This window comes from Delphinapterus leucas, chromosome 18, assembly GCF_059928025.1.
Source record: "Delphinapterus leucas isolate spDelLeu-1000000601 "Yukka" chromosome 18, BTC_Dleu_Yukka2, whole genome shotgun sequence".
NCBI classification, from domain to species: domain Eukaryota; kingdom Metazoa; phylum Chordata; class Mammalia; order Artiodactyla; family Monodontidae; genus Delphinapterus; species Delphinapterus leucas.
Genome location: NC_143146.1, coordinates 11,683,300 through 11,710,459, shown reverse-complemented (window position 1 = coordinate 11,710,459; position 27,160 = coordinate 11,683,300). Strand labels below are relative to the sequence as shown.

General features: G+C 40.0%; 2 protein-coding genes across 5 annotated transcripts in view; one reads left to right on the top strand and one right to left on the bottom strand.

The window, feature by feature from the left end:
- The window catches only part of UBAC2 (UBA domain containing 2), a 155,960-nt gene that overhangs the window by 58,280 nt on the left and 70,520 nt on the right, over positions 1 to 27,160 (top strand). The window lies entirely within an intron of this gene.
- GPR183 (G protein-coupled receptor 183) lies at positions 14,459 to 26,826 on the bottom strand. 4 transcript variants are annotated; one of them, XM_089899408.1, is made up of 3 exons: positions 26,707 to 26,727; positions 16,995 to 17,136; positions 14,459 to 16,105 (listed from the first exon to the last, which is right to left on the bottom strand). In XM_089899408.1, exon 3 carries the CDS (start codon positions 16,085 to 16,087, stop codon positions 15,005 to 15,007), a length of 1,083 nt encoding a protein of 360 aa, XP_089755534.1. In that variant the 5' UTR covers positions 16,088 to 16,105; positions 16,995 to 17,136; positions 26,707 to 26,727; the 3' UTR covers positions 14,459 to 15,004. The 4 variants fall into 4 exon arrangements, with proteins under 4 accessions (XP_089755534.1, XP_022432563.1, XP_022432565.1 ...); XM_022576855.3 differs by lacking the exon at positions 26,707 to 26,727 and adding an exon at positions 19,584 to 24,495; XM_022576857.3 differs by lacking the exon at positions 16,995 to 17,136 and having other exon boundaries at positions 26,707 to 26,826.

Here is a 27,160-nt window from a genome sequence, read left to right as displayed (position 1 = left end):
AATCAGATTGGGTGTTAATCTGAGATTGCATCTCAGATTTCACCATGGCTGCTTTAGTATTTAGTTTTCTCAGGTTTGCCAAGTTAGTTACTACTCTACTCTTCTCACCCAATCCCAGCAGCTGTGAACATCTTTTCAAGGCTCGTTCTCTGTTTCTTTGCAAATTGTGTTTTAGGCATCTCCACACCGGTCACTTGTAATCTGCTGGAGTGCTGGTGGGAAAGGAGCAGGGAGGGGCCCGCTCAGTCTCAGGATCTGTCTACAGGAATTTATTGTTCTTCTCACTTTTGCAAATACCCAGTTTCCAGCAGGATAAATTTCCTGTTAGTCTTATCATAGAGGGACCTTTCCTGATGTCCTTGATGATCAGATTATATGTTTGACATAGGTCTAATTCTGCCTCATGACATTGCAAAGGATAAAACTTTTTAGGACTGGACACAGCCAATTCAGGAGGCTAAGAAACAAAGATTACGGTGCTACCATATTTATTTGGTGGACAGACTTGGTTATTTAGACCTATTTTTAAAAATCAGTCATAGATATTTAATGTAATTCTTTCTTAATTTTGTTGCTCTAAATGAGACTTTCATTTGGACCCCACTGTTACTGTAGTAACAGTTGGTACCAAGAGGTAGTGTTAACTTTTAATCTCAAAAGTGCTAAGGGATTGAGTTCTCTCCAGCTGAGGGCCAATTGGAGAGTAGCAGCACACCTATAATCATCTGTGGGCATCTAGAACATCAACCGTTGGGATATTTTAAAGGAAGTGGGTATTGTGGGCAGAGTTAACAATAAGTGACAGTTAGCTTTGTAAATTACTTGTCCCTCTGGTTTGAACTTGGGCTAAATATTCAACACGTAAATAATCATCACAACTTGAATAATGTCCAGTGCCTTTACTTTAGAAGTAAAGTGATATTTCTCAAAGATAGAGCTGCCAGGGCCTCCGGATATGAAGTGATCACATTAATGTGTTTAGATTAATAGATTAGATGAGTTGAACTAATAGATATTTTAAATATCTCCTTTGATTCCCATTTTAGAAAGTACTTTGGGAAATTGGTATGATTATCTCATTTTATTGGTAAGAAAACTGATTCTCAGAGAGACTAAGAAATCTGCCCATCTTGACGTATAAGTCAGTTGGAATTTTGACCTAGATTACTCCCCTCTAAAAATAGGATGCCTCGCCATCAAGATAAAGCAATGGAGGTTGACAGGCTGCTAGTTCATCATGTTTATCAGGCTGCGGAGGATTATGTTTCTGAGTGTTGGTCACAACAAAGATGTAGACATTCTTTCCTTAATGAGTCCCTCTTTATAATGTCTGCTGTTGTGTAGCTAAAGCCTTTGGAGCTTGAGCCCTGTTATCCCCCCACTCCTTTTCCCACAGTCCCCACTTTCTCCTCTTTCCCCTTCTCTTATCTTTTAGCTTCTGCCCACCCTGCTCCGTTTAGCCTCAGTCCCCCTCTCCCCTCCCAGCAATACCTACTGGTTTGGTTAAACCTACCAGGGATTTTAGGAAGTAAGTACTTTAATGTGACTGCACAAAAGCGAAGTTGACTAATGAAAGAGAAGTTTCTCAAATCTTTATTTAGAATGAGAGGTGTGAGATAGTAAATAGCCTGGACTCCAGGGCTTCAGGAAGGGCTTAAAGGACACTTCTCAAAGAAGCTTTCTTTGACCATCCCAACCCTGCAATTAGGTCACAGTCTCTTGTGATGCGCTTTCTTAGAACATTTCTCGTAACACTTGTCACCGCAGAGATTAAATAATTGTGTAATAGACCATTTAATATCTGTCTCCTACACTAGCATGTAAGCTCTGTGCAAGCGGGAGACCGTGCCAGTCTTACCCACTGATTGTGCCTCAGCATAGTGGCTCCCACACAGTCGGCACTGTGTTGGATGGGTGGGTGGTTGGATGGGTGAACGGATGGCGGGTGGGCAGATAGAGTAAATAAATGAATGAAAAGCCATTGGTCTTTGGATTCCAGTTTATCTCCTTTTGTTTGGACTATTGCAGTAGCCTCCCAGCTGTTCTTCCTGTCACCAACTCAAAGCTAGCATCTGCACTGTCCCCCCACCTCCGTAATTTTATCTCCAAAAAGATCTTATCTCATTCCTTTACACCTTCATAAAGCTGTGACTTCCTACTGCTGTTTTGTAAAGTGTAACTTGTTAGTGAGACACCTCAGAGTTGAGTTCCCACCAACCTTTCCAGCCTCGTTTACTCTCATTCCCCACTTGTGCTCCTCACACCAGCCTAATCACATTATTTACCACCGTCACCCCTTGTCATTTCACGTCTCTGAGTCAATTTGTTAATAAATCAGACGGTTCTGAGCACAACATCATTTCTCCCCTTTGGCTGGCAAAATTCTGCTTGACCTTCAAGGCTCACCTTGGACATCTCTACTCTATGAAACCCTACCCCAGCCAGAAGTGATCACGCCTTCCTCTGTGCTCACAGATGACTTTACGCTTACAAGTTACGTATAATATTTATTACTTGGTTTTGTAATTGTTTACCTAATTGACCCCTCTCTCACCTTAGTGCTTTTAGGAACAAAATCTTACTTTCTTTTATTAAAGCTCCCTCAGCGTGGAGCATCTGGGAGACGGCATGGAGCAGTGAAAAGAGGGTTCTTGAACACCAGAGAGACCTGGCTGCGATGGAAATTTTGATCTGCCACATGCTAGTTACTTCAATTTTTCTTTTGTACTAATGCCCTTTCCTTTCTTTTTTTAAATTATATTTTATTTATTTATTTTTGCTGCGCTGGGACTTAGTTGCGGCACACAGGATCTTCCTTGCAGCACGCGGGCTTCTTAGTTGCAGCATGCGGGATCTAGTTCCCCACCAGGGATAAAACCTGGGCCCCCTGCATTGGGAACATGGAGTCTTACCCACTGGACCACCAGGGAAGTCCCTAATGCCCTTTCCTTTCTTTTCTTTTCTCTTCCTCCTTCTTTTTTTTTTTTCTTGGTAAGTCACCTCAAAGCTGTTACAAGAAAAATGTAAAAAATGAATTTCAAATTGGTGTTCAATGATATGTTTAAAGGATTGAAATGTTGTAGATTTATAAAATCATTCCCAGGACCTTACCTAAAGGAAAACATATAATCCATCCATTCTTATATTCTCAGAATAGCTCTTTTCTTAACCAAAAAGCTCTCAAACTTCCCATCAGTTTAGTTTCCGGGTGTCTAATGCTGTGTGTCTGATGTCATGCATCAGGAATCAGCACACGCCATGCCTGTCCAGGCACTCTGCCCATACACTGATGTCACTGTAACCCTCTGTACGGTGGGAACTGTCGTCTTCTTTGGGGAAGCAGGCTCAGAAACCTTGAGCACCATTTTCTGTAAAGTGGCGAAAGAAAAATCATGATGATATTAGAAGATGCATAAGGAAAGGAAGTGGCTTCTGTTACTTCACTTGTGCATTTGACATTGTCTAAGGAATGATTAGAAATGATCAAGGTATTAGTAATGTTTGAAGCCCAGTGTCTTCCGAATCAAATTAAGTGGCATAAATGGCGAGTTTCTTACGCTTGGAGATTGCTGGTTGATTGTGAAGGGAGACTCACGTTTTTTGCACTGCAGGGATTTTATTGACAGTTTCAGTGGCCAGAGCATCTTTCCAGGGAACGGATTTAATATACTGTATCTTGTTTGAAAAACTTTGTAAGCTGTCATCAGAAGGTATGTGAAGCCACACGATCAGTGATTTTATATTTGACTGTGAAGGGCAGCGATACAGTTACCCTAAACCAGAGTTTTCTCAGCCTCAGCTGGCGCTTTTGGCCACACAGTTCTTTGCCGTGGGGGACTGTCTTTTGCATCGTGGGATGTTGAGTAACACCCCTGGCCTCTGCCCCAGATGCCTGTAGCACCCCAGCCCAGTCATGACAGCTAAAAACGTCTCCAGATAGTGCCAGATGACATTTGGGGCTCAAGATTACCCCTGATGGAGGGCCACTGACCTAAACCAAGCTTTTACAGAGCTTATCACCTGTTTTGAAATCCCACACCATGCATGGTGCTGGGTGGTAAACAGAACCTTGAAAAGAGTTGGCGCACACCCTTGAGGAGCCAATGACCTATGAAGCTTGAGATCTTTTGACTAGGTAGAATATTTCTAGTTACTTGACTGAAATAGCTTTGGTTGAGGCTGTTAGTAAAAATTTGTTTCAAAGAAGTTTAACATCTGTTTTCATTTCTGCTTTTGTAAGTTGCTTTGCTACTCAATTCCTGTATTTTAGCTGTCTTCCTCTTAGGACTTAAAATATTTGAGTATATGTCAAAATTTCTAGTTTGGTAGGAAATATGTTTTATTCAAACAGAAGTGAAAATGTTAATAACTTTAAATTAGGATAGGATGGTGAAAAGTTTAATGTTGTTATTAATCAGGCTAGATGACAGCAGAGTAGATAATACTGAAGGGAACTCAAAGTCTGGTTCTATTCAATATTCACTTCCTGTTTTTTTTTATCATTGGTTGGAAAGTTGCACCTTATGAAAGATTTTAGATCATTGTATTATTCTAAGAAGAAAAATTCAAAATGCTAACCACGCCTTGGTAACCATAGCAAAATATACAACACACAAAAATAATCTCATACTTATCTTAGGGTTGGATTTTTTTGTATATGGTATATGTTGGGTTCTGAAGTATCTAATTTGCTTCTTTTATCTGAGGTCAAAGGAAAAGAGGCCTTCTCAGTTACAAGACACAGGCATACCTGTTAGTTGAAGTAATAGAACCGACTCTGGCTTCTTTAGCAGAAAGGAGGTTTATTATTAAAGTAGTTCAGAGACTATTTGGGAGGGCAAAGATCCGGTCTTTGATGCAATAAAACCATAATTAATACTTAAATTTATCCCCTCCCATAAGCTGATGTTGTCTGGGTATTTAATGTTTAATGTTGGCTTATAGAACATAAGATTCATGAGGGCACCTTGGTCTTTGTTGTTTTCAGCTCTCACATCCTGGTACCTAGAACAGTACCTAGCTCATAGTAGGCCCTTAATAAATATTTTTTGTATAAGTAAGTTACTAGACAGAGGATATGTTCGTTAGTATCAGCAACAACATGGAGAAAAAATACAGTGGTGTTGAAATGTTAATATTATACATTTTATTGGGAGGGGTTTTTTTGGCAGCAAAACTTATTCTTTTTCTTTAGTTATCTTGACAAATAAATATTGAACGACTCTTTTGTACCATAGAGCCCTATTTTACATATGTTCCTGATTTAAATGAACATCCACAGCAGTCTTGCAAGAGGAGATATTGATATGGTTGTATCCTTTGTGAGAAAGTGGAGGTTCTGAGAATTGATCGAATCATCAGGGTCACGGCTATTTAAGTGGCAAAGCCTAGATTGAAATTCATGCCTGTCTGACTTTTAGCACAGACATGCCCCTCTGTGCAACACAGCCTCAGTGCCGCTTTCTTTTTTTTTTTAGGTTAAAAAAAAAATCTAGTTAATGGTCACCTGTTCATTCTATTAGAAAGTAATTTGAGTGTATAGACTCATCAAACTGAGGCTTCCTATTTGGATTTTCAGCTACAGTGTCACAGATGTTTATAAAAGTAAATGTTAGTCTCTAAAGACAATGTTTATAATTACACTCAAATTTTGCTGCTAAAATGAGAAGTACAAAAATAATCCCCCATGGAATGGGATCTGAAAAAGCACTATGAAGTACTCCAGTTATTTAGCTCTTAATATTCATTTTAATTTAATAGACAGAAAAAAATCTGTTCTGTTTCTCTTCAGAGCTTCCGAGTGCTGCCACTGTGTTTTATACTTTTTAAAAAAATTCTGAAATAATTCAGGCCTTATAGGACAGTTACAGGAATAGGACCCTAAACCCAGATGCCCTAGTTATTAATGTTTTTTACGTTTGCTTTATCATTTTCTCTCTATGTACACATGGTATTTTTTCTGAATCATTTGAGAGCAAGTTGGAGATGTAATGCCCCTTTACCTCTGAATACATCAGTATGTATTACCATAAAATTGGCAATTATCCACTTTTGTCGCAAAAAAGAAAAAAAAATCTGGTCCATGGGACATCTCAGAATTACATCTTATGTTTAGTTGTTATGTCCCTTTACTCTTTAATCTGGAACAGTCCTCATTCTGTCTTTGTCTTTTGTGTTCTTGACATTTTGAAGAGTATGTTAGTTACTTTATAGAAGATGGTACTTATTTTAATAATGTGGTAAAATTAAAGATTTTGAAGGAAGCATTAGATGAAAATAATTTGTACTTCCCTTGTTTTTTTTTTGGTATAACCTGTTAAAGATTTTTATTATGAGAAATTTCAATCACAGAAGCAGAGAGAATAATAAAATGAGCCCTATTATCCAGAATTAATCATTAACATTTTTGCTCCCCTTCCTTATTCTATTCCCCTAAAAACTAAATACTTTTAAGCATTTTGCAGCAATTTCTAGACATCGTAATATTCCATATTTAAGTAAGGTCTAAAAAGTAACAACCTTTGCTTATATAAACATATTACTTTAACCTAACAAAATTATTTATAATTCCTTAATATTATATACTACCAAAACTATATTCAAATTTCTCCTATATTCATTTTTTCTCTTTGCAAAAGCCCTTTACATTTGGTATTGCATTTGGTTGTGATAGCTCTTAAGTTTCTCTCTCTCTTTTTAATTAGACACTCCTTCCTCCCTTTTGGTAGAATAATATTTTTTATGGTATAGTGCATATGCCTGGATTAGCTTGCTCATTATCTTTTCCAGGGTCCTCTTAGTGTATATCCACATAAAGCAGAGGTTGGAAAGCTGGATGCTGTCTTTCCTAAAGTCCCTTGCATCCAGAGTGCTGCCTGTGATTCAGGTTCTTGTATGGTGCTTGAGTTCAGTGTGAGCTGAGGCAGTAGCATATGAGATGCCCATTTTGCTGGTCCATTTCTACAGACCCAACAGGGCCCTGGAGGTTACAGTGTTCAGACAACTTCCTGATCCCTAGACTCTGCTGAAATGACGTAATGACTTCCTGATTCCCAGCATCCTGAATGTGGCAGAGGAAGCAGTCTCCATGGTAGACCAGTCCTTGTGTGTTGTTCCAGGAGCCTGTTCCTGGACGCGAAGCCTGGATCTGCCCTTCTGGCCCTTTCAGAAATTTCACAAACACCTAGGTCTGTATACTAAATCTTTTTCTGCCCCCAAACAGCTGGAGAGGTTTCTATTATCTGTAAGTGAAACTTGACTGACAGAACTGGTAATCAAAAGAACGTAACTTTTATCTTTGACTTCAAATGTATATGTACAAAGCAACCTACCTGAATCTGAAACATTCAGATTTGAACTGGGATGTGGTTTAAGGGAAAGGAAGCAACTCTTTGCCCATGTGTGTGTGTGTTTATGAAGCCCTGACAATCTTTTCATGCAGATTCCTGGTGTAACCTGTTCTTTGCTGGTGACTTTGTCAACAAAAGCCATCTCTTACTAGGACTTCTTGTAGGTCTGTTGACACCACCCTCCCCTGTGCTCCTAGGATATGAATGTGGCCCCGTGTATCCCATTCCTGTCTTCCCATATGACTTGGGTTGTGCGGCTGACTGGTGAGAGATGGAGACCAGCAGCCGTGTGACCTCCACCTGCCTCTGCCTCTCAGTCCCCTGTGAATTCATTCCTGAATTTCTGCTTCCACCCCTGATGTAACAGCAGTATGGGAAATGTGTTGAGGACTGCACTTACCATTTTTTAAAATTTATTACAGAAAATTTCAAACATACATGAATGCAGAGAGAATAATATAATGACTACCACGTACCCATCACCTTATCAGCATTTTGTCAAACACACAAACTTCAAATAATTTGACAATTGGATCCCTAATGGTACACTTTTTTTTCTTTCTCTTTTCCATTTTACTATTTGCTTTCTAAATTCTTCATGGCCAAGACCTACAGTATCTCTCAGCCCTGCCCCTGCCTTCAGTTGACCGGCCTCTCCGTGGCTCTCTCCCCCTGGGGTCTCTCCCTCCTCCCAGGGTCTCCCCTCCCTGGGTCTCTGGGGACCTGAGTGCGTGGGTTCAGGCACCATCATAGGCCCCGTCTCAGGTAGAGCCCTTACCCTGTGTTGGGACTCACAACAGGGACTGCATTGAATTATAATATATGATAGACCAATAATATTGTTTGCATTGATTTTTTTTAAACTCTAACACAGGCAGTAACCCTATATATTTTCACTACATATTAAAAAAAAAAGCAGATGTTTCACTGTAGGACTTACGGGGGAAATTGTGGAACTGAAGTCGTAAGAACACATCAAAATGTTACTTTTTTTAGAGTAGGATTAAAACCTTTTGCAGCCTTTGTGTAGTTTCATTCTGACACACTTTTTTTCTTCTCAACCTGCATGGGAAAAATCATTCTTACAAGATATGGGAAGAGAAATATATGTTCTCACACTCTGAGAAAACTGTTAAAAGCCCGTCAAAAATTACTTGAGTTCTTGGTTCAGATCCATTGCGGTAGTTACCACATGAGACGGAAGGTGGTGCGGTTCCTGCCCAGGAGTGACTTGCAGTTCACTCAAGTAGGCAAGACAGCTGAAGATCACTGTTAACAACAAGAAGCAACGTAGTAAGTGTGCAAATAGAGAAAGCAGGTCTTTACAATTTGGGGGGAAGATAAACTATTGAAACATCATAGCATGTATTTTCCCATGTACAGACCCTCTTATACAGTTTCTTCCTTCTAACAATCACAGTGCTGCAGAGGTTTCTCTAAGTTTGAAGAGTCTGGATATGCATTATCTGGGATAAATTAAATGAGAGTAGTCCTCTGTAGCTTCCTTGTATGTGGAAGAAGAAGGAAAGCTAGTGGCACTCCTCTTATACTTTCCACAGAAAACTTTCTTTTTGGAAAAGAAACCTTGGCTAATTTAAATGTCATTCCAGTTTCTGATTTCATGTATTTTCCAGGATTAGTATTTCAGTACTGAGCATGTATTAGGTATCTGTTACTGCCTAACAAACTACAACACACAAAAATAAAACCTCTCATCCACATACTTGAATAGTACTAATCATAAAGTGTCCTCAGCTAACATTTGATGACCTGTAGTCAACATATATTTTTTTTGAGCATTATCTCTATGCAAGGTGCAGTGCTCGGACCTACCCAGGGTAGGAAGAAGTAAAAGTCAGGGTCTCTGCCCTGATGGAGTTTATGTTTCAGCTGAGGGATATAAGAGTGATGCACGTGAAATAACAGACCCTAGGCTGTTTGATGGTTAGCAAAGAGCATACATATTCTGTAGTGCCGTTATTTCGTTGATAAGATAACGGAAATCTACAAAGGCTGAAAGACTGGACAGAGGTGATGTAGCTGACATGCAGTCAAACCAGAACCAGGTTTCCAGGCCAGTGTATTTTTTCTCTCCCTTTGTTTTCAAGATAATATTTGTTTAAAGTTAAAACTATGTGGCATAGGCTGTATAAAAGTCAAATATGTTGAGGAAAGGGAAGATGCGTGGCTTTGAGTAGTCAAAGGAGAATTAAAGGAGCAGGTATGATTAGACTATGAGTGTAAAGAATAAATGGCAGAAGCAGAATAATCCAACCAGGAGAACCAAATATTTGTTATATTCACAGCACAGACCAACTATACTATCTTGAAAGGTACATGTTGGGCAGTGGAGGGAAATGAAGTTGCAGAGGCTTGAAAGTGTGGGAGAAGAATTTGGACTTCATGTGGTAGTCCATGGGGAAATACTCTCAGTCCTAGAGCGTGAAATGACACGATGAAACGGGGACTAAGGAAGATTATGTTTGTTTGCCAGGAGAACTGCATCATGTGTGCATTTTTCTTTTCTTACACTCATTGTATTGGTCAGCTGCATTCTAAGTAGGTTAAACACTGTGTTGATCAGAGGCTAGCCTGTGTTGTGGCCACAGTTAACCCTGAAATCTCAGTGGCTGAATACATAAATGCATTTCTTATTTGCGCTACTTGGCCAACACAGGTGGATAGGGTACAGGGGTGGGGAGTTCTCCATTTACTCATTCAGGGACCCAGGCTGACCAAAGGTCCCACCACTTAGAACCTCGCTGGTCGCTGTGGCAGGAGAGAAGAGCAGTATGGAAGCTCCATCGCTGCTCTCCAGAGCTCCAGCCTGGAAGTGAGTGACCTATATCATTTTTGCCCCCAACCCATTGGCCAGAGGTAGTCATGTGCACCCCCAAAGGGAAGTTGAGGATATTCGAGCAGTTAAGTGTCTCTTCCAAGGCTCTCTGAGGACCTGGGCATATAATTCTACTTGCTTAAGAGAGACAATGTAGTGATTAAGAGTGACAGACCCTGGAGCCAGACTGCCAGAGTCTAGAGCCTGCCTCTCCACTTACTAGCTGTGTGGATCTGGGCAATTTACTGAACTTCTCTGGAGCATAATTTCCTCATCTGTAAAACAAGGATAATAATGGGACAAGCCTCACAGAATTATTGTGAGGCTTGATTATATATAAATTGCTTAGAGCATTATGCCATGTAATTGTTAGGAATTATTTAGTATTGCTGTTATTATTATTATTTTTTTTTTTTTTCTTGGTACGCGGGCCTCTCACCATTGCGGCCTCTCCCGTTGTGGAGCACAGGCTCCGGATGCGCAGGCTCAGCGGCCATGGCTCACGGGCCCAGCCGCTCCGCGGCATGTGGGATCTTCCCGGACCGGGGCACAAACCCACGTCCCCTGCATCGGCAGGCGGACTCTCAACCACTGTGCCACCAGGGAAGCCCATTGCTGTTATTATTAATCTGCTGGCTTCCACTATAGCACCTGAAAGGACGGCTAAAGTTTCTGATTCCAGTTGATGGGACCAGTGGGAAAGAAGTTGTAGTAATTTAGGTGTGTGATGCCAGCATCCGGACTAGGATGATGATTTGGGACAAAGAAAAGACGGGCAAGAGTGAGTGCAAGAGGAGAAAACCCAAGCAGGGTTCACTGGCCAAATACCATGGATGAGAGAGGATGATCAGGTGTGGGTGACCCAGAGAATGGAGCTTGAGTTTGCAGAGAAATTAGGGGGCCCCTGTGGAGAAAGACGATAAGCTGAAAGTCCGATGTGGTGATGGGAAGTGTCTGAGGCCTGGGAAGCCACAGGAAGCGGAGGAATGGAGCCATCTCTTAATGAACATGTTTCTGTAGGAGGTGACATCCTTGTGCTCCAAGTCAGGCTACAGGCACTGGGGCCAGTGCCTGTGGTGCACTGGATTGAGTCCCCAGCTCCACGTCTCTGTGGCCTGGCACTCCAGTTTCCTCATCAGCAAAATGGAGGAAAAGTTATACCCGCCTCTTAAGGTAATGAGGATTAAATGAGATAATGCGTGTCAGGTGCTCGAAAAAGTGGCACATAGTAAACAGTCAGTAGTCATTCCTTCTCAGCTAATTGAGCTTTTAGTTGAGTAGAAATTTGAGGATTATTTTTTTAAGTGACCAGTTCTTCAGAGTTTAACATAAAACAAACTTCCGGTGACATCGGTTCTCATGAGTGCATTTAGTCTTCCCTGGATTCAAAAGAGTGGGCTGTGTTGTCACCAGATCAGCTCTTCATTTTTTCACTCTTACCTGAATAGTCAATGAGCAAATGTTTTTAGCTTTGCAAAGAATAACAAATTACAGTGGGCTAAGAGTGACCAAAATAGACCATTTTAAAGGCTAATTTAAGGTCAATGCTTCCTCTTTTAAAATTGCCTGGTACTTTTTCCTGATCGGTAGGGCAACCACAGGGCAACCACTGCCCTGGCCTCTTGAAATATAAAATTGTTTTCAAGCAGAACATATTTGTGTATCTAGATTTAAATTGGCTTCTTGGGAGATTAGTTCTGTTCTTTAATATGTCTAGTTTATATTGTTTATATATAGTTTATATTGCAGGGTCTTAGAGGGTCTTTGTCTTCAATTACACAATTACATATTCTCTAGCATATGTAATTAAGCATTTAGAGAGTTTCTTTTCATTTCATTGAAAAATTAAGAACTTCACAGATATTTCAGTAGGGCTTTAGTATTTTGTTAGTAATAGTACAAAACAGGTGCTATTCAATTAGATGGATATCTGAGAGCCTTCTGTGGGCGAGGCTCTGTACCACGTGCTGTGTATATAACCTACGACATTCTCATCCTCAGGGAACTCATAGCCTGAGTTTGTAATCTACCTACTCTTGGTTATTTGTCCTATTTAAGGGTTAGCTAACCTGCTGGCCTATAACGAAACAAGCCTTGTAATACTTTTTTCAGGGTCTGTGTGATTCAGTTCTGTCTTTTTTATGGCTGGGATGTGAAGTTAGGGTTACATTCCTGATGCTGCCTCTAGTTCACCAGGTGCCTTTTCTGAATTTAGGTTTCTTTATAAAGTGTGGGTGATACAATCTGCTCATCCTGTTTCACAGGATTGTGAAAAGGAAGACATCACATACTGCATGGACTATTTTTGTGAACTATTGCACTCTTCGTATATACATGATGTCATTTCTAAAATCTAACCTTTACTATTCTAAACTATCTATTCTGTACTATCACTGAAGTGTCTACATGTTTATACTGACTCAAATTAAGTAGCTTTGAGAGGTTTTTTTAAATTAATCAAATGATCCTTTTAGAAATAAAAATAAAATTATGGAAGAGGTAAATATGGTTAGCTGCCATGTAGCTATCAGCTTTCCTAGATGATTTTTCCTAGCTACATGTTATTATTTAAAATTGTTAATAATATATCACCTGACTGCTGGAGAAAATATTTATAGGTTGTGATTTTCGAATAATGTATTATATATAAGGCCATCTCCTTATTTCTGTAACAGAACACAAAATTATACAGCATTGTCCCTGTTCTCCAAGTTTACCTACTCCTGAGGGAAATGCATGGGAGATAAACCTAAAGCCAACTAATACTACAAGACACTGGGAGGGTGCCCCAAGGCCGTGTGTGAACAGTGGCTTCATGAATGAAATAGGAAGTAAGGTCCTTTTGAAGGAGAGCGAATAGCTGAATTGACTAGAGTACAGACCTTTTTTTAAAAAAGATTGATTGGAAGTAGGTTTAAAGTTTACCTTTTTGGCAGTATGGCTACTGATGATTGGATAAAATCATTTGCGCAGACTTGTGATATAGTGGAAGAAGGAGGGAGAAAACTACTCAGAAAGAAGCGTGTATCATTCCTTTGTCAAGTGACATAGGTATTTACTACCTTGTTTGGAGGATCTTAAGAACTGACCATTAGCACCGAGAGGACTCTCTTACCTGCTATGAAACAGCATGTTGGCTTATACATACAATAGTCTATGCTGGAACATAGTCATAGAGCTAGTGTGCCATGAAGATGATCTGAAATTCAGGAAGCTTTGTTTCTGGTTTTCCGTTAGCAACTTTCACAATGGTTTCTCTTTTGGGATCCAACTCAAATGACTACATAAGTGCCACCCTGCATAAAATTTAGTGTTTTGCCCTTTTTTCTCCTTCACTTGGAAATGTTTATTAGATGGAGTGAAGGAGAGGCCCTAAGTTCCTGACTTGAATCCTTGTGGTCTCACCTGCCTCCGTAAGGTGAAACAAGGACCAGTGCCTATTTTTGACAGTGGCTTTTTAAGGTCAGCCAGCTATCTATGAAATTAACAAAATACAAATCAGAAAGCACTCAGTAAATGGTGCTGAATCAACCATTAAGATTAGTTTTCTTACAGGATAAAAGTTGAAAATGAGTAAGAGAAGACTTTAAAAGAAAATATTTCCAGGATATAAAGCCTAATAAAAATTTTAAGTATGACTCATGACACAGCATTTCATTTCTTTAGTTCCGTCATCAAACTTGGTATCATTGCTAACATGGATACTGTATTGGGGTAATTTGGGGATTCAATAAAGCAAATTTGAGCTGGCAGACGGGTGATTGTACTTGCAGAGGTCATGCTACTCATAAAAAGGTATTTATTTATATAAAATTTATATATTTACTTATATAATGTTGTAAAGGATCCTGGCTACTCTGAAGTTTATGATTTTGCATTTTACTCCCCATCTTCTTTAGGCAAGCGACAACTACACCCCACTGCTCATCCTCCCTACCCTTTCTGGTAACCGCAACCCCTGAAATACAGATACAGGGTACTGTCAACTTCTATATAAATAAGAAGCCATCCCCTAGGGACCCAAGAAAAACCAAGGCTATTTGTATACTTTTTTATTCTCAAGAAGAATTTAGCAAGTGGTGCCTCCTTCCACATGAAGTCCTTGTCGTATTCCTGAGCAGTGGCCCTTGAATGCTATGCTGGGTGTTTGGGAAGAGCTTTCATTGCATTCATCACCATAATGTTGCTGTCCAAACTCTGTCTACTGCTAATTTTATCCTCCCTGTAACTTTTGCTGAGAGTTGACAGTGAGCACTGAAGGACATACTCATAATTTTGTAGCATCCAGCTCTTTATTCCAAAAGAGTTTTTTGAAACAAAAATTTATGACTCAGAACAAAACAAAACAAAAAGACTTATTATCGAGGAGATAAAGTCTAAGATTGAAAGAAACATGAACTGAAGAAATATGTTATCAAAAAAAAGAAAAAATATGTTACAATATTAACATTTCTACACTGGCAATATACAATTTTAACAGTCTTTTTTTCTTTTGCCAAATTATTGGCAGGAAATATTAATGATTAAATTTTTCATTAACACAAAACTTTTCTTTCTACACTGTGAGTTATTAAAATACGCTCCCTTTTGGTGTAGTATTTCATTTACAAATTAGAACTTTGCTTAATGTTGTTCTCGAGTGTAAAAAAATGCATATATATCAATTTACTTCCAAGTTGGAGGTGAGAAATAGTGCCCAATGAAAGGAATTTAAAAGAACCCTAATTAGAAGTTAAACAATCATTTTGATTTATAAGAAAAGTCGTGCAAAGTTTGTCATACAGTTTACTTTGCTATAAATCCAAGATTTAATTCCTTTTTACTTTCCATTTAAAGACTTGGAATGTATCATCATTTGAGTTTCCGTCATTTCACGTGAGTTTTCTTCAGGGGCTGACTTCACGGCACTGGAAATTGATACACTGACTTGACGTTTCAGCATCTTCATGACCTTTCTCTTGTACCCTTTACATGCAAAGAAATATATAAAAGGGTCCATGCAGCAATTGAAGTTCATCAGGCATACTGTGAAGTGCAGAGATATCTGGAATGAATATCTTTGGCTACATTCCAGGAGATCAGGAAAACGAAGCTTCTTAATCATGTGTTGAATAATTGCAATATGATAAGGTGTGAAACAGACAACAAACACAACAATTATAAAAATAATTGTGTTGAGAGCCTTTTTGTTTACACCAGATTTCTCACTTAATGGGTTCTGTTTGGCAGTTTTAAAGAGCTTGCAACAGATTTGAGAATAGCAGATAAGAATGATTACGAGCGGAAGTACATATCCTATGAAACATGCACCAAGCAGAATCCAGGGAAGAGATTTGGTTTCTTCAAAGTTTGGATATTCCATGCACGTAGTCCTTTCAGCCTGCTGCTCTGACATAGGTTTTATGAGCAGTGGGAGTGTTTGAGCAAATACGAGAATCCAGACAAATATGCAAATGCATTTTGCATGTTCGATTCTTTTCATCTTGTTGTACCGCAGCGGGTGCACCACAGCAAAGAACCGGTCAATGCTCAGGCAGGTCATGAAGTTCACGCCTGCGTACGTGTTGATGTAAAACACGAGAGCAGTTATCCTACACAAGGCCTCGCCGATTCTCCAGTCAAAACCCAGTGCATAGTAGGCTATCCGTGTAGGCAGAGCGGTGGTGAACAGTATGTCTGAAATCACCAAATTGGTTGAATATAGAGTGGTAGAGTTGATTTTTTTCCTGTTTTGAATAATGACCGTCAAGGCCAGCAAGTTTCCCATGAGCCCAATTATGAAGACGACGCTGTAATGCAGAGGCATGAGGATCCTGGCTGTGCGGTGGTGGGCGTAGAGGTCACAGTCGCTCTCCAGAGGAGCTGCAGAGGGTGTAGTAAAGTTGTCCATTTTTATATCCATCAGCAGTGTTCAAGGTCTCTAAAAAAACCAAGAAGGGTACGTTTAATTAAAAAAGCATATTTAACTAAAAGCGATAAAAACTGCCTCCTATAGATCTAACTTTTAAAATTTCAAGATTGATATAATTTTTTATAATCTGTGATACGTAATGTGGTTACATACTATATAGTAACAGAAAGAGCAGAGAATAGAATTTATGTTTTTACTCTCACAATTTGGTGGTTTTGGCAAAGCTCTGGCAAAGGAAATAGAACCGTTTAAATAGGGCAAATGTATTTTTGCGAGAAGAGGGAATGCACTAACTTTTTCGGCAGAAATTTCCCCTTCCTTTTTCTGAATCATCGTCTGGTTAAGGGTAAAATCATGTAAAGCACCCCACATTTCAGGAAGCGTAAAACTTTGCTTTTAAATTGAATATCAGTTGGACTTTTTTTTTCCGCCAAATGCATATCACTGCCAGGAAATGAAGTCAGTCACACATTTATGTAGTGAAATATGGACTCACCACAGTGATCTGATTTGTGTTAACCCAAAAATTGTGAGAAACAAGCTAAGGTCTTTGTTAGGTTTTCTTAAAAAAGAAGAGAAAGAAAGAAAGAAAAGAAGACGATGACCACAGCAACCCCAACAAAAAAAGAAGAAAAAGAAACAGAAAGGGAAAAAACGTAAGAGCTTCAAGGGGAAACTTTAAAATTGATGCAGATACCCCGCTGATGCATGCACTGTGTGTTCCTACATGGACACACTGTAGGAAGCATTACACACGTGGTGTTCTGTGTTCTGCTTTATTCATTTACCATGTTCATGGATCAGTGTAATCTATATTTTTGTCCTATGTGTAGATCTTATATAGACATTTGATAGATATTCTGCAGTATTACAGTGTGTTAATGCATAATTTGCTTACCTACTCCCTTTATGAATATCTGGATTATTTCCAACTCTTTTCTTGTTATAAATAACGTCTAAGATGAAATTTCAAGTCCTCAGTTGAAAAGTGGGAAACTCCTACAATAAAACTCCATATATGAGGCTGAACTTGGATAAAACTAAGGAAGAGAAGAGCAACAAATTCCGTGAAGTTATTTTTAGAAGAAAAATAATTTTCTGATAGGTCTATCTCTATGCACAAATCTGAAAGTCACCAAAGCTGAGGGGAAAGTTCAATATATCTAGTGATGATGGTACTATATGTTAAAGGAAAGAACTCTATCCCTAGCCTTATCAAAGCAGTGACCACAAATCTACTTCTCTGACTGCTGTATTAAATGAGTTGGAGCTCTGCTAACTTAGTTCTAACCGTCTTAAGACAGTGATGCTGACGGACAAGGAGGGTTCTGAGAGGCTTGCACTAATGTCACAGGTGTGCATCATCTACAGTGTTGATAGGTTAATCATGAAAATATGGGAATACAACCTAAGGCAAAAGGAAGCTGCAAAGAAAGTAGAACTTTTTATTAATCAAGGGAATACAAGCAAGGAGACTGGGAAACAGCAAAGGATGAGGATGATAGGTAGAAAACACAAAATAAGAGGGTAGGAAATGCGTCACAACAAATTTAAATGGCTTGAACTCACCGATTAGAAGACAGAGACTGTCAGTCTGGATTTTTAAAAATCCAGCTGTATGCTGCTTAGAAAAGAGGGAACTCAAAGCGATTTGGAAAGTTTGAAAACAGAGGCATGGGAAAACGCATACCAGGCAAACCCCAACCAGTGGAAAGCCAGAGTAGCAATATTAACATCAGAAAAAAATAGAATCCAAGGCACAATCAATATTAATAGGGGTAAAGAAGGTCGCTACACAAGTTAAAAAGAACAGTTCACCAAGGACATGAAAAGAATCATGAACTGTACGTGTAACAGCAAAACTTGACAAAATTTAAAGGAGAAATGGTCAAATCCACAGCCATAATGGGAGATTTTAACACATTTTTATTAGAATATGACAGGTAAGAAAAAGATTGACCCAACATGACTTAAAAGCTAACAGAATTTGTGCTGAAAGCACATTAGAATTATTTGCAAATTTAACCATGTACTAGATCACGAGAGGCGTCTCAGATTTCTCAGAAAATCGTTAGCTAGCAGCTCACATTCCTTGTGAGTAGTACCATGCAACTAAGTTAGAAACCAAAATTAAAAAGGTAAAGGATGCACCTGGAATCTAAAGATATATTTTTCTGAGGAACTCATGGGTTAAGAAATCACAATGCAAAATTTGAAGTGCTTAGAACCAAAGGACAAAAATACTACAAAACTGTGGAATGCAGCTAAAGAGTTAATCCGAGATTGATGCAAGACCTTGAATGCATTTATTTCTTAAAAAATTGAAAATAGCTATGTTAAATATACAGCTCCAAGAAGCTAGAAAAGAACTGAGTTTGCCCCCAAAAAAGTAGAATAATAAAATTAATTGGAGATATTAATGAAATAGAAAACAAAACAAACAAAAACCAATAAATATGGACTTTATATTTTGTGCGGGGGTGGGGGGATGGAGTGATCCTTGAAAGGGAAATTGTGTAAATTGCAGTTGTGGAATAAAAGTAGGAAAACTTTTTGCAGTTAGTAGGGAAAGGCTTCGCTCGTGTGAGAAGTGGCTTTCAGGAGCCGAGACCGGACATGAGGGAGAGGTGGAAATTCCAGGCACGGGTTGCAGTTTAGGAACAGGCATCAGGAGCTGCCTTTATTTTTCTAATTTTTGTGAGAAAAAATGTTTTTCTGAAAATCTCAACATGTAAATTTTATTTCGAGGAGTCTTCCAAAGCAGGTTCCTGGGAACTGCCTTTAAAATACATGGTGGGGAAAAAAATACACTGTGGAGTCTGCTAATCCTCCATCTGAATAATAATTATCGTAGAGATTAGGAAAGTTACACTAATGTATGAATCAGAGAATGTGCCATTGCCTACCAGTTGTAAATGCACGCCCAGCTGCTTCACTGAATGAAATAAAGCACCCAGTAGAGTCACAAAAGGCAGTGTTTTCAGAACATTTTAAGTTAAGAAAAAGATGTTTAACACAGTGTTAATTTTAAGTGCGAAAATTTGCAACCAAATCAAATGTCCATCATTAGGGAACTGGTTTAGTATTTTATGGCCATATAGTAGAATACGATGCAGCCACTGAAAATGGCAATGTAGATGCCTATTTCCTGACAGAGAATGATGTTAAGTAAGGAAAGCAGATTCCACAATAGGCCACTTTGCGGGTAGGAAAAGCAGCTGTTCACACACACATTCCTGCATGGATATATAGGCCAAAACATAATTCACAAGTACAAGTAATTTTTGAGTTTCATCATATATTCTAAATTTTTAACACCAAACATGAATTGACTGTGAAATGAGTAAATAGGTAAATAATTTTTTTTAATCTGAAGAAATCTTTTTTGAAATTCAGCTCTTCTTGCAAAAGCCTTGTCCTCTGACATACTTTTCAAAGCTAGTGCTCTTTATTCAGATTTATGCCTTAGTTTTCGCTAGGTGCCTACCTTAAGTCATGTCTGGAAGAACCGTCCCAGCAGCCCTGCAAGCCAGGTGTTGCCATCACGCGCCCACTCTCCACTCGAGGAAACCTCTGTCAGAGCAGGTAAGGGTCATGCTGGATCCTTCTCTCTGCCAACCTGGCTTCAAGCCTCCTACTCTGTCCAGTCCTCGGCAGGGGCAACTGCTTCACGCTGCCTTTCAAGAACTGAGAGTTTGTAGTTTCAAACTGGTCTAGGCTTCAGGGCCATCCTCACCTGTACACAAACAGCCGGGGCACATGTGGCCTAGCCGTTCCAGAGCAGGGAGACGATTCTTCCAGAGGACAACGGGACTCCCACTCCAGGAGAGGTGCCTTCCCAAGTGGGAGGCCAGACTGGTGGACGCTGCGTCATGGAGCCCTGAGGGGGAGACTGGGGAAGGGCTGTTTGCCGCCCGCCCCTGCCCCGAGTCGGTCCAAGAAAGGCACTTGCACAACGTGGATGTGTAAATGGGCTGACCCAGAGGATCTCAAGTAAAGGAGAATCTGGGCTGTTTTGAAATGTGTTCTTTTGGATATTTAGTAACCTCTGGAAGGTTGATTCCATCCGTCAACAGCTCTAGTATATTACCTTTGGTGTTACTTATCCTGTGTTACTAATGCTATAGTTTTAGTCCATTTTATCTTTTCCAAATTGAGAGAAAACCACTTTCACATACTTGACTGTTGTTATCCCATTCTTATACCAACCAATCCCAATTTATTATCATCCTCCTTCGGAAATATTATTTTATCCCTTCCTTTAATCATTTTAGGATTCAGGATTACTTTCCTGAACCTTGACTTACTCCATTCTTTTATTCAGCAAAAATTGGGTTTAGTGCCTCCTCTATATGCTAGATCCTGGAAATTCAGAAATGATACCTTTTAATGTCTGAGGACCTCAAACTGAAGGATGGATGTTGGGAATGTGCTGTTGTCTGAATGAGGTGTTATCTCAGTATTTGCTATGTTTCTTCTCACACACACACCACACCCGGGTTCTGCTTGCTCTTTGCATTACAGTGCTCCTTTACCAACCTTTCGATTGCAAATTCCCCTTTTAACTGTTTCTAGTCCTTCCTCTTTTAGTCATAACTAAATCCTTTCTTTCTTTCACTATATTTTAAATATTTGTCATAATTATTAGACAACAGCGTCTGACATGGTATTTAGGATAGACATACTGAGTTGTACTTGAAAGTCGTGATACTATGGCTCGCCATTTTGTTGCCTTAAGAAAAGCATAAAGAAATGTTTGTTCTAAATTTTTTTTCCTTAGAATACTTGTACCTGTAATAATTATAATTTCCTCATAATGCTTTCTGATGAAAAGATGTACAATGTCCCTAAGTTGTCCTTAGTGCCTCACAGCTGAGAGACAAGAATGAGGATTGCAAGCTTTGCCCTGAGGGCACAGATAGTACCTGGGCTGCGGGAAGTGTGGGTCCTTATTCAGGTTCCACCCAAGGAACTACGGGGCAGCCATCTGTGCCAGTCCTCTTAACATTTTTGTTAATAAGCAAACGAGGCTATCTCAGGTTTGTCTCTGTAATGCAATATTGATCCTTTTAACTTTACTATTATCCTAACGTGTAAAACAGCAAGTTCTTCCACAGCAAAATATCCTCCGAAGTATTTTCACTTACATTTTTGAAAGTGGGCCTGTGTGTGCTTTTCTCTAGAATTGATTTCCTCACTAATAGAGTAGCTAGTGTTTCTTAAGACACTATCGTGTCATTTTTGCATAACCAGACATGTTGACATGAACTGTCAAGTTCTTTATAGCCACAGAAAGGAAAAAATAAAAGGCCCCCTCAAAACTCATTTATTAGTATTAAAGAAAACTAAGAGCTAATGTGATTTGTACTGTAGAACTATTTACCCTGGATACCAACTTGGAGGCATTTGTGACTTTTCACAGGGTACTTCTGCAATCCCAATTTACTTGCTTGGATAATGATTTATTTGTGGCAGAAACAGAATAAAATCCTCATTATATTCAAAGATTTAGTAAATGCTAGATTACCAGCTTTTAGTGTTTAGCTTTAAGATTCCTGAAATGTCCTGAATACCCCTAATATTTATTCGCTTAATAATCATCAACACTTAAAAGTGAGAAGGGGTTAAACTTCTAGTAATTTTGTTTAAATTCAGTCCTTAGCAATGAATCGAATGGGTCAGATCATGCTGACATGATCACTAATAAGAGGTGACTTCTCTGTGAGGTGAAGTCTGCTCAGGACCATGTTTACACATTGAGATACTGTGACTCAAAGTGCCCACAGTGGCCTGCACCAAAGAGGAAGTTACAGGAGTACGCTCTCAAAAACAACCCAAAGAATGGACTTGCAGATACAAGTGATACTTGTCGTTAAATGATGAGTGTTGTTGTTTGATCCCATTGTTTGCCTGATTTCTGTTGCTGCACTGTCCTTTGGTTATTTTGTTGAAGAGGGGTAAGATTGAGGGAAAATTTCTGGAGTGGGAAAATAAAGTCACTGGGAAAGGAGGGGGCAGAGGAAGGCTCCAGGCTGAAAGGAGCAACAAGGATTTGGTCTCCCGGGAAACAGATGAGCACAGATGGATCAGGACAGCAGGCTGGGGCTGTTTACTGCCTTTGAGGACAAACATACCCCGTGGAAGAAAGAAATCATTGCTGCTTCCTCCTGTTACCTAGTTTTATATGTATTTGTCAGTTGCTTGAAAAAGCCTCCTTGTTCTTGAAGCTGAGCAAACAGGGACATCTGAGTTTGGTCCAGTGTCACACATACCGGGGCCTAGCACTCAACCAGTCATGTTTCTCACCTGCTTTACGGTGACTCAGCAACCATCACCTGAGCAGTTGTGTGTCCCACTGGCCTGCGAAACAGGCATCCCTGAGGCACAGACGGGCAGTGACCAGCACAGGCCCAGCCTCGCGTCCCTCCACTGGTGCAGTCTGATGGCCGTTCCAGACTACTACCCTGCTCTCAACCGCTCTGACAGCCAGCACACACCCCGATAACCTAGTCAAAGCGATCTTCCTACACTATCAGGTGATACGTTTTTCCCACTAGCTTTGAGTCCTAGGTTGATAGCTGTGTCCAAGATTGATTTTTTGGGAGATTATATAGGGAAGATTGTCCAGAAAGGTGACCACTGACAGGTGCTCCCACGTTCTCAGACGGAACCTCCCACGTGCCAGAGTGTTTATGTCAGGAGTCGAGTCGTCTGTGGTCAGTGTGTCTGAGGGCACCTCTCTTCCCTGTCTCCTAGGGAGCTCGCTTGCTTGCATCCTCCGGCTTGTGGAAGGGTGACCCTGCGGCTCACCCCAGGACACAGCCTGGTCCTGCCCACCTCTCAGGAGGTCTGCACAGGGTCATGTGTAGGACAGTGCACAGGGAGCTTCTTCAGAACAGGAAAAAGAAAACCAAAAACCCAGCATTGGCCCATCTGCACTTTCCTCTTTGTGCCTCGGCGGTGTCCTGAACCCCCGCTAAAGACACTTCACCTTCTGTAAACACGTACATTGGAATTGATGGGAAAGTGAAAGGTGCCTGACATTTGTGTTATCTGGTTAAACACCCACTTGCACATTTGGGGTTTTACACAGTCTGGCTAGTTTTCTTTCACCTTTCACTGATTATTTATTCCTTGTGTAGCTGTTGGCAGCTTGAATACTGACTAGGACGGTATGAAAGTCTTCAGAGATGAAGACAGAGGAGGTGGTAGCACTAAGGACTTGAAATATATGGCATAATGTTTAGGAACTGGAAGAAAATATAATCCCACCGTAATACTCATTTCAGTGTAAGGAAGACAAATACTGTGTTTCCCTGTGGCATGATTTGACCTGTATGTAGGATAACCAACTGCATAATATACAGAGACTCCTTATAATGAAGGGCTGAGTCAGTATAATCTTTATCCTCTGAATCCAAAATATTTCTAGAAACAACCCTTTCTCCTTAAAGTTCAAGCGAGTTTCAGATTTTGATTTTCGTCTCTATTACCTCATAGAACTTAGAAACATTAAATATCCTCATTTTATGGATAAGCAAAATTCGGGAGAGATTGGATCATTTGCTCAGGGTCCGCCCTCAGGACAGTTGCCAAGCCAGGGACCACGCAGGCCTCCGTGTCCTCGTCCCCCGCTGCCTCCTGCCTTCAGCCCGCCGGCCCCCGGCCTCTCCTCTGCACGTCCCCTTCTGTCTGTCCGTCTGCCTGTGTGCGTGCTGCTCCCACTGCCCTGCCTGCCTCAGGCTTCCCTCACTTCTCCGTGGAGTTGCAGTTGCAGCGTGCACAGTGCCGTTCAGATGGTGCCCAGGCAAACTGAAAGCCGTCTGTCACGCCACACAGTCTCCTTCGTGGTCGGGGTCTGCTTCCCTCTTCAGCTGGATCTCTAGCCGTCTTCCATCCTGTGACCCCCCTGGCTCCGGCCCTACTAGATTGCTTGCTGTCTTTTGATGTCCTGTGTTCTCTCACAGCTCTGTTCCTTTCTGACCCTCTTCCTTCTCTCTGGAGCCTCCTCTCCCCGGTCCTGGATCCTCAGCTCCTGCTTTCCTTCAGGGCTTCGCTCAGAATCAGCTGCTCCCGGAAGCTTCCCTGGTTTTATCCTCTCCTGCTGCCCCGACAGCACCTCCCCCTGCCCCGCAGAAAGGCAGTGTGGGGTGTCCTCACCAGGGCACTGCCCTCTGTACTGGCATCTATACTTTTTGTTTTGTTTCCTACTGGCCTGTGAAGTCCTGAGAGTGGGGGCTGTGTTGTTAATTTTGTGCATCTCCAGCTGGCCCATGATTGATGCTCAATAAATATCCATTAAGGAATAGCAGAATCCCAGCTTTCTTGATCCTCAGAGTTTCTTATCAGACTGCAGGATACATTTGATTGATAATAGTAACCAGTATTATTCAGCATAGACTGTGTCCCAGGCACTGCCCCGGGCACCTTATGTATGTTCACTCACTGAATCTCACAAAACTTTCCCAAATCCATTGCCACGGGTGAAACTGAGGCACAAAGCACTTATGAGTCTTGCCTAAAGACACAGCTGTTAAGTGTCAGGATTTAATCCAGGCAGTTTGGCTCCAGAAATCACATTCAGTGTAGTATGTTTTAGCCCCTAGCTCCTATTTCCAGCATGATCTGATGTTATTGGTAGGAAACAAGTGAAATAGGAAGACATCTCAAAACTTTAACGCAAACCAACTCATACACCTGTCTCAACCAGAGAGCAGTTAAGGGCTAGGGAGGTGGGGAGAGGGAGGAGGGAGGGAAGGAGGGAAATATGCTGATATAAATCAGGAATTCATTAATTTATTTGTAGCATATTTCAAAGTAAGCAAAAGTTTTATAAATAAATTTAGATTTTTACTATTTTTAACAAGATTTCTATAAAACAGCTTGGACTGAAATTTCCACTGAGAGAAGATGGTGAAGACCTAGGACAGCTCTTATGCTGTTAATTGATTTTTACTGGCATTTAAATATTTGCAGGTATTTAGCAAAATATTTTTATTCTTCTCTTTGGGCTTTCCAGATACCACAAGGATCTTTGTTACCTCTGTCGTTTCCAGAGGATTTTAACTTTCAAGCTAGTTGAAAGTGATTTATAAAAGGAATTCCCACCACCACATGATAGGTGAACCTTGTGAGGGAGAATGCTTTCTGGAGCGGTGTGCTCTTTGCAGTGTTATGTCCAAAAACTATGATTAACCCCCAAGAGAAAACATGCACTGAAATACTCGCAAATGCAAAGTCCAGACAGAAAACACAGTTAGATGTATAATCATCCACAGACTCAGTCTATGTAAAATATTTTCTAAAGATCTAGAAATAAGTTCAAGAAAAAGAATTCCCATAGAAACGATAGGGCGAGGAAACTTTGCGTATTGGATTCATCCTTCCGTGGTTTAATGGGCAGAGGGAAGAGAGAATGGTAACAGGCAGTTTTCCAGCACTTACTGTGAGAGCCAGTGCTGTAAGACCTGGGCAGTATGATTACTCCCCATTTTACAAATGAAGCAGTTGAAGCCTGAGAAGTAACTTGTCCAGGGTCACGCAGCTGGTAAATAATGGAGCCCCAGTTCAAGCCTGACTCCAGAGCGCATGCTCTTAACCACTGCACTATATTGTACTTGTTAAAGTGAGACCACCTCCCCCGCCAAAATAAAAGACAACAACACACCCTCCTTTAGAGGAAGTCTCTGCACAGCTTATATTTTACCAAGTTTCTGCTACCTCCATTCCCAACCTGGACGTAAATACTGGCAATTCACTGCATCTAATTCATTGTTTTGTGATATTTTTTAGGCACACAGAAGTTCTAGAAAAAAATACGGAGATGTGTTTAGTCTTTCTGATCATCAAATAAATATAAAGCAAAGAGATGTTCTTTTTTCACTTGTTAGATTAATAGTTTATATTTAGAATTAAAATACTCATGTTGGCTGAGAAGCAGTGAGGCCCAGACTGTCACTGGTGGGAAAGTAAATTGGTAAAATGTTTTTGTAAACTGAAAAATATCAATTTATATCTGAAGTTGTTTTTTTTTTTAAATGTGTACCCTTTGCCCCAGGAATTCTACTACTGGGGTTCTATCCTGAGAAATAATAGAAAGTATAAAAGTAGAGAAATAATAGAAGTATAGGAAAGACTTTTATGTACTTACATATGTGGTCAAATAGTAACATGTACTAACTCTTTTATTTTAAATTGTGCTGTATAACTTGTTATAAGTACAGTACATTTAAGTGTAGGAATACTCCATTTTAAAATAACTTTGTTCCTTTCCTTCATAAAGTATCCTGAAATACTGGCAGTATTTGATGATTAATATTTGATACTGTTTTTTGTAATTGTGAGTTCACACAGAAGTACAAAGTTAGCCCTGTTTTTTGGCAAAGATATTTCTGGCATGATCCATTGCTTTCACCCAGCTTAGTATCAGCTTATTAGAACTGCCTGTCACCAGAGAGTCTCAACTATATTAATGATAAAATCTTTGTTAGAAATGTTTATAGCTTTTTGTTGAATAGATTCTTTACCTTTACCTTCAACCTTAATTAGGGTTTCAAAGTTTTTCTTAACTCACAAGACCTTGTTGAAAAAGCAAAATATCTGGTACTTACCTCTTAGTGCCTTGTTGGGACCTCTGTGTGGTGGCAGTCAGTATTCGCCCAAACTGAAGTAGGTTAACCTTGGCACGTTGTTTTAAGGGAGATCATGCAGACATCCTTTTATGGTGGTGGCTTTTTTTCTGTCACCCTGTGACTGAGCACAGTAATGATCAGTTAGCCTCGTGTGTGCGTGTGCACTTTTTTTTTGTTAATAGGAAGTGAAATTTTTCTGTTAGTGATTTTTTAAGAAAGAGTTATCCAAAAACCCCTTGGAATTTATGAATTTTTGATATCTATGGAACTTTATAAATTTTTCTATAAAGATTTAAGTTTAAAAAAAATCCTTTGGAAGAGACTGAAGCAATAAACCTTAACCAGGAAAAAAAAAGAATCATAGTTATTGATGATTTTGTATCCATATTATGTGTCAAGTGTGAGTTTTTAAAGGTTTTAAGGGAAAAAATGT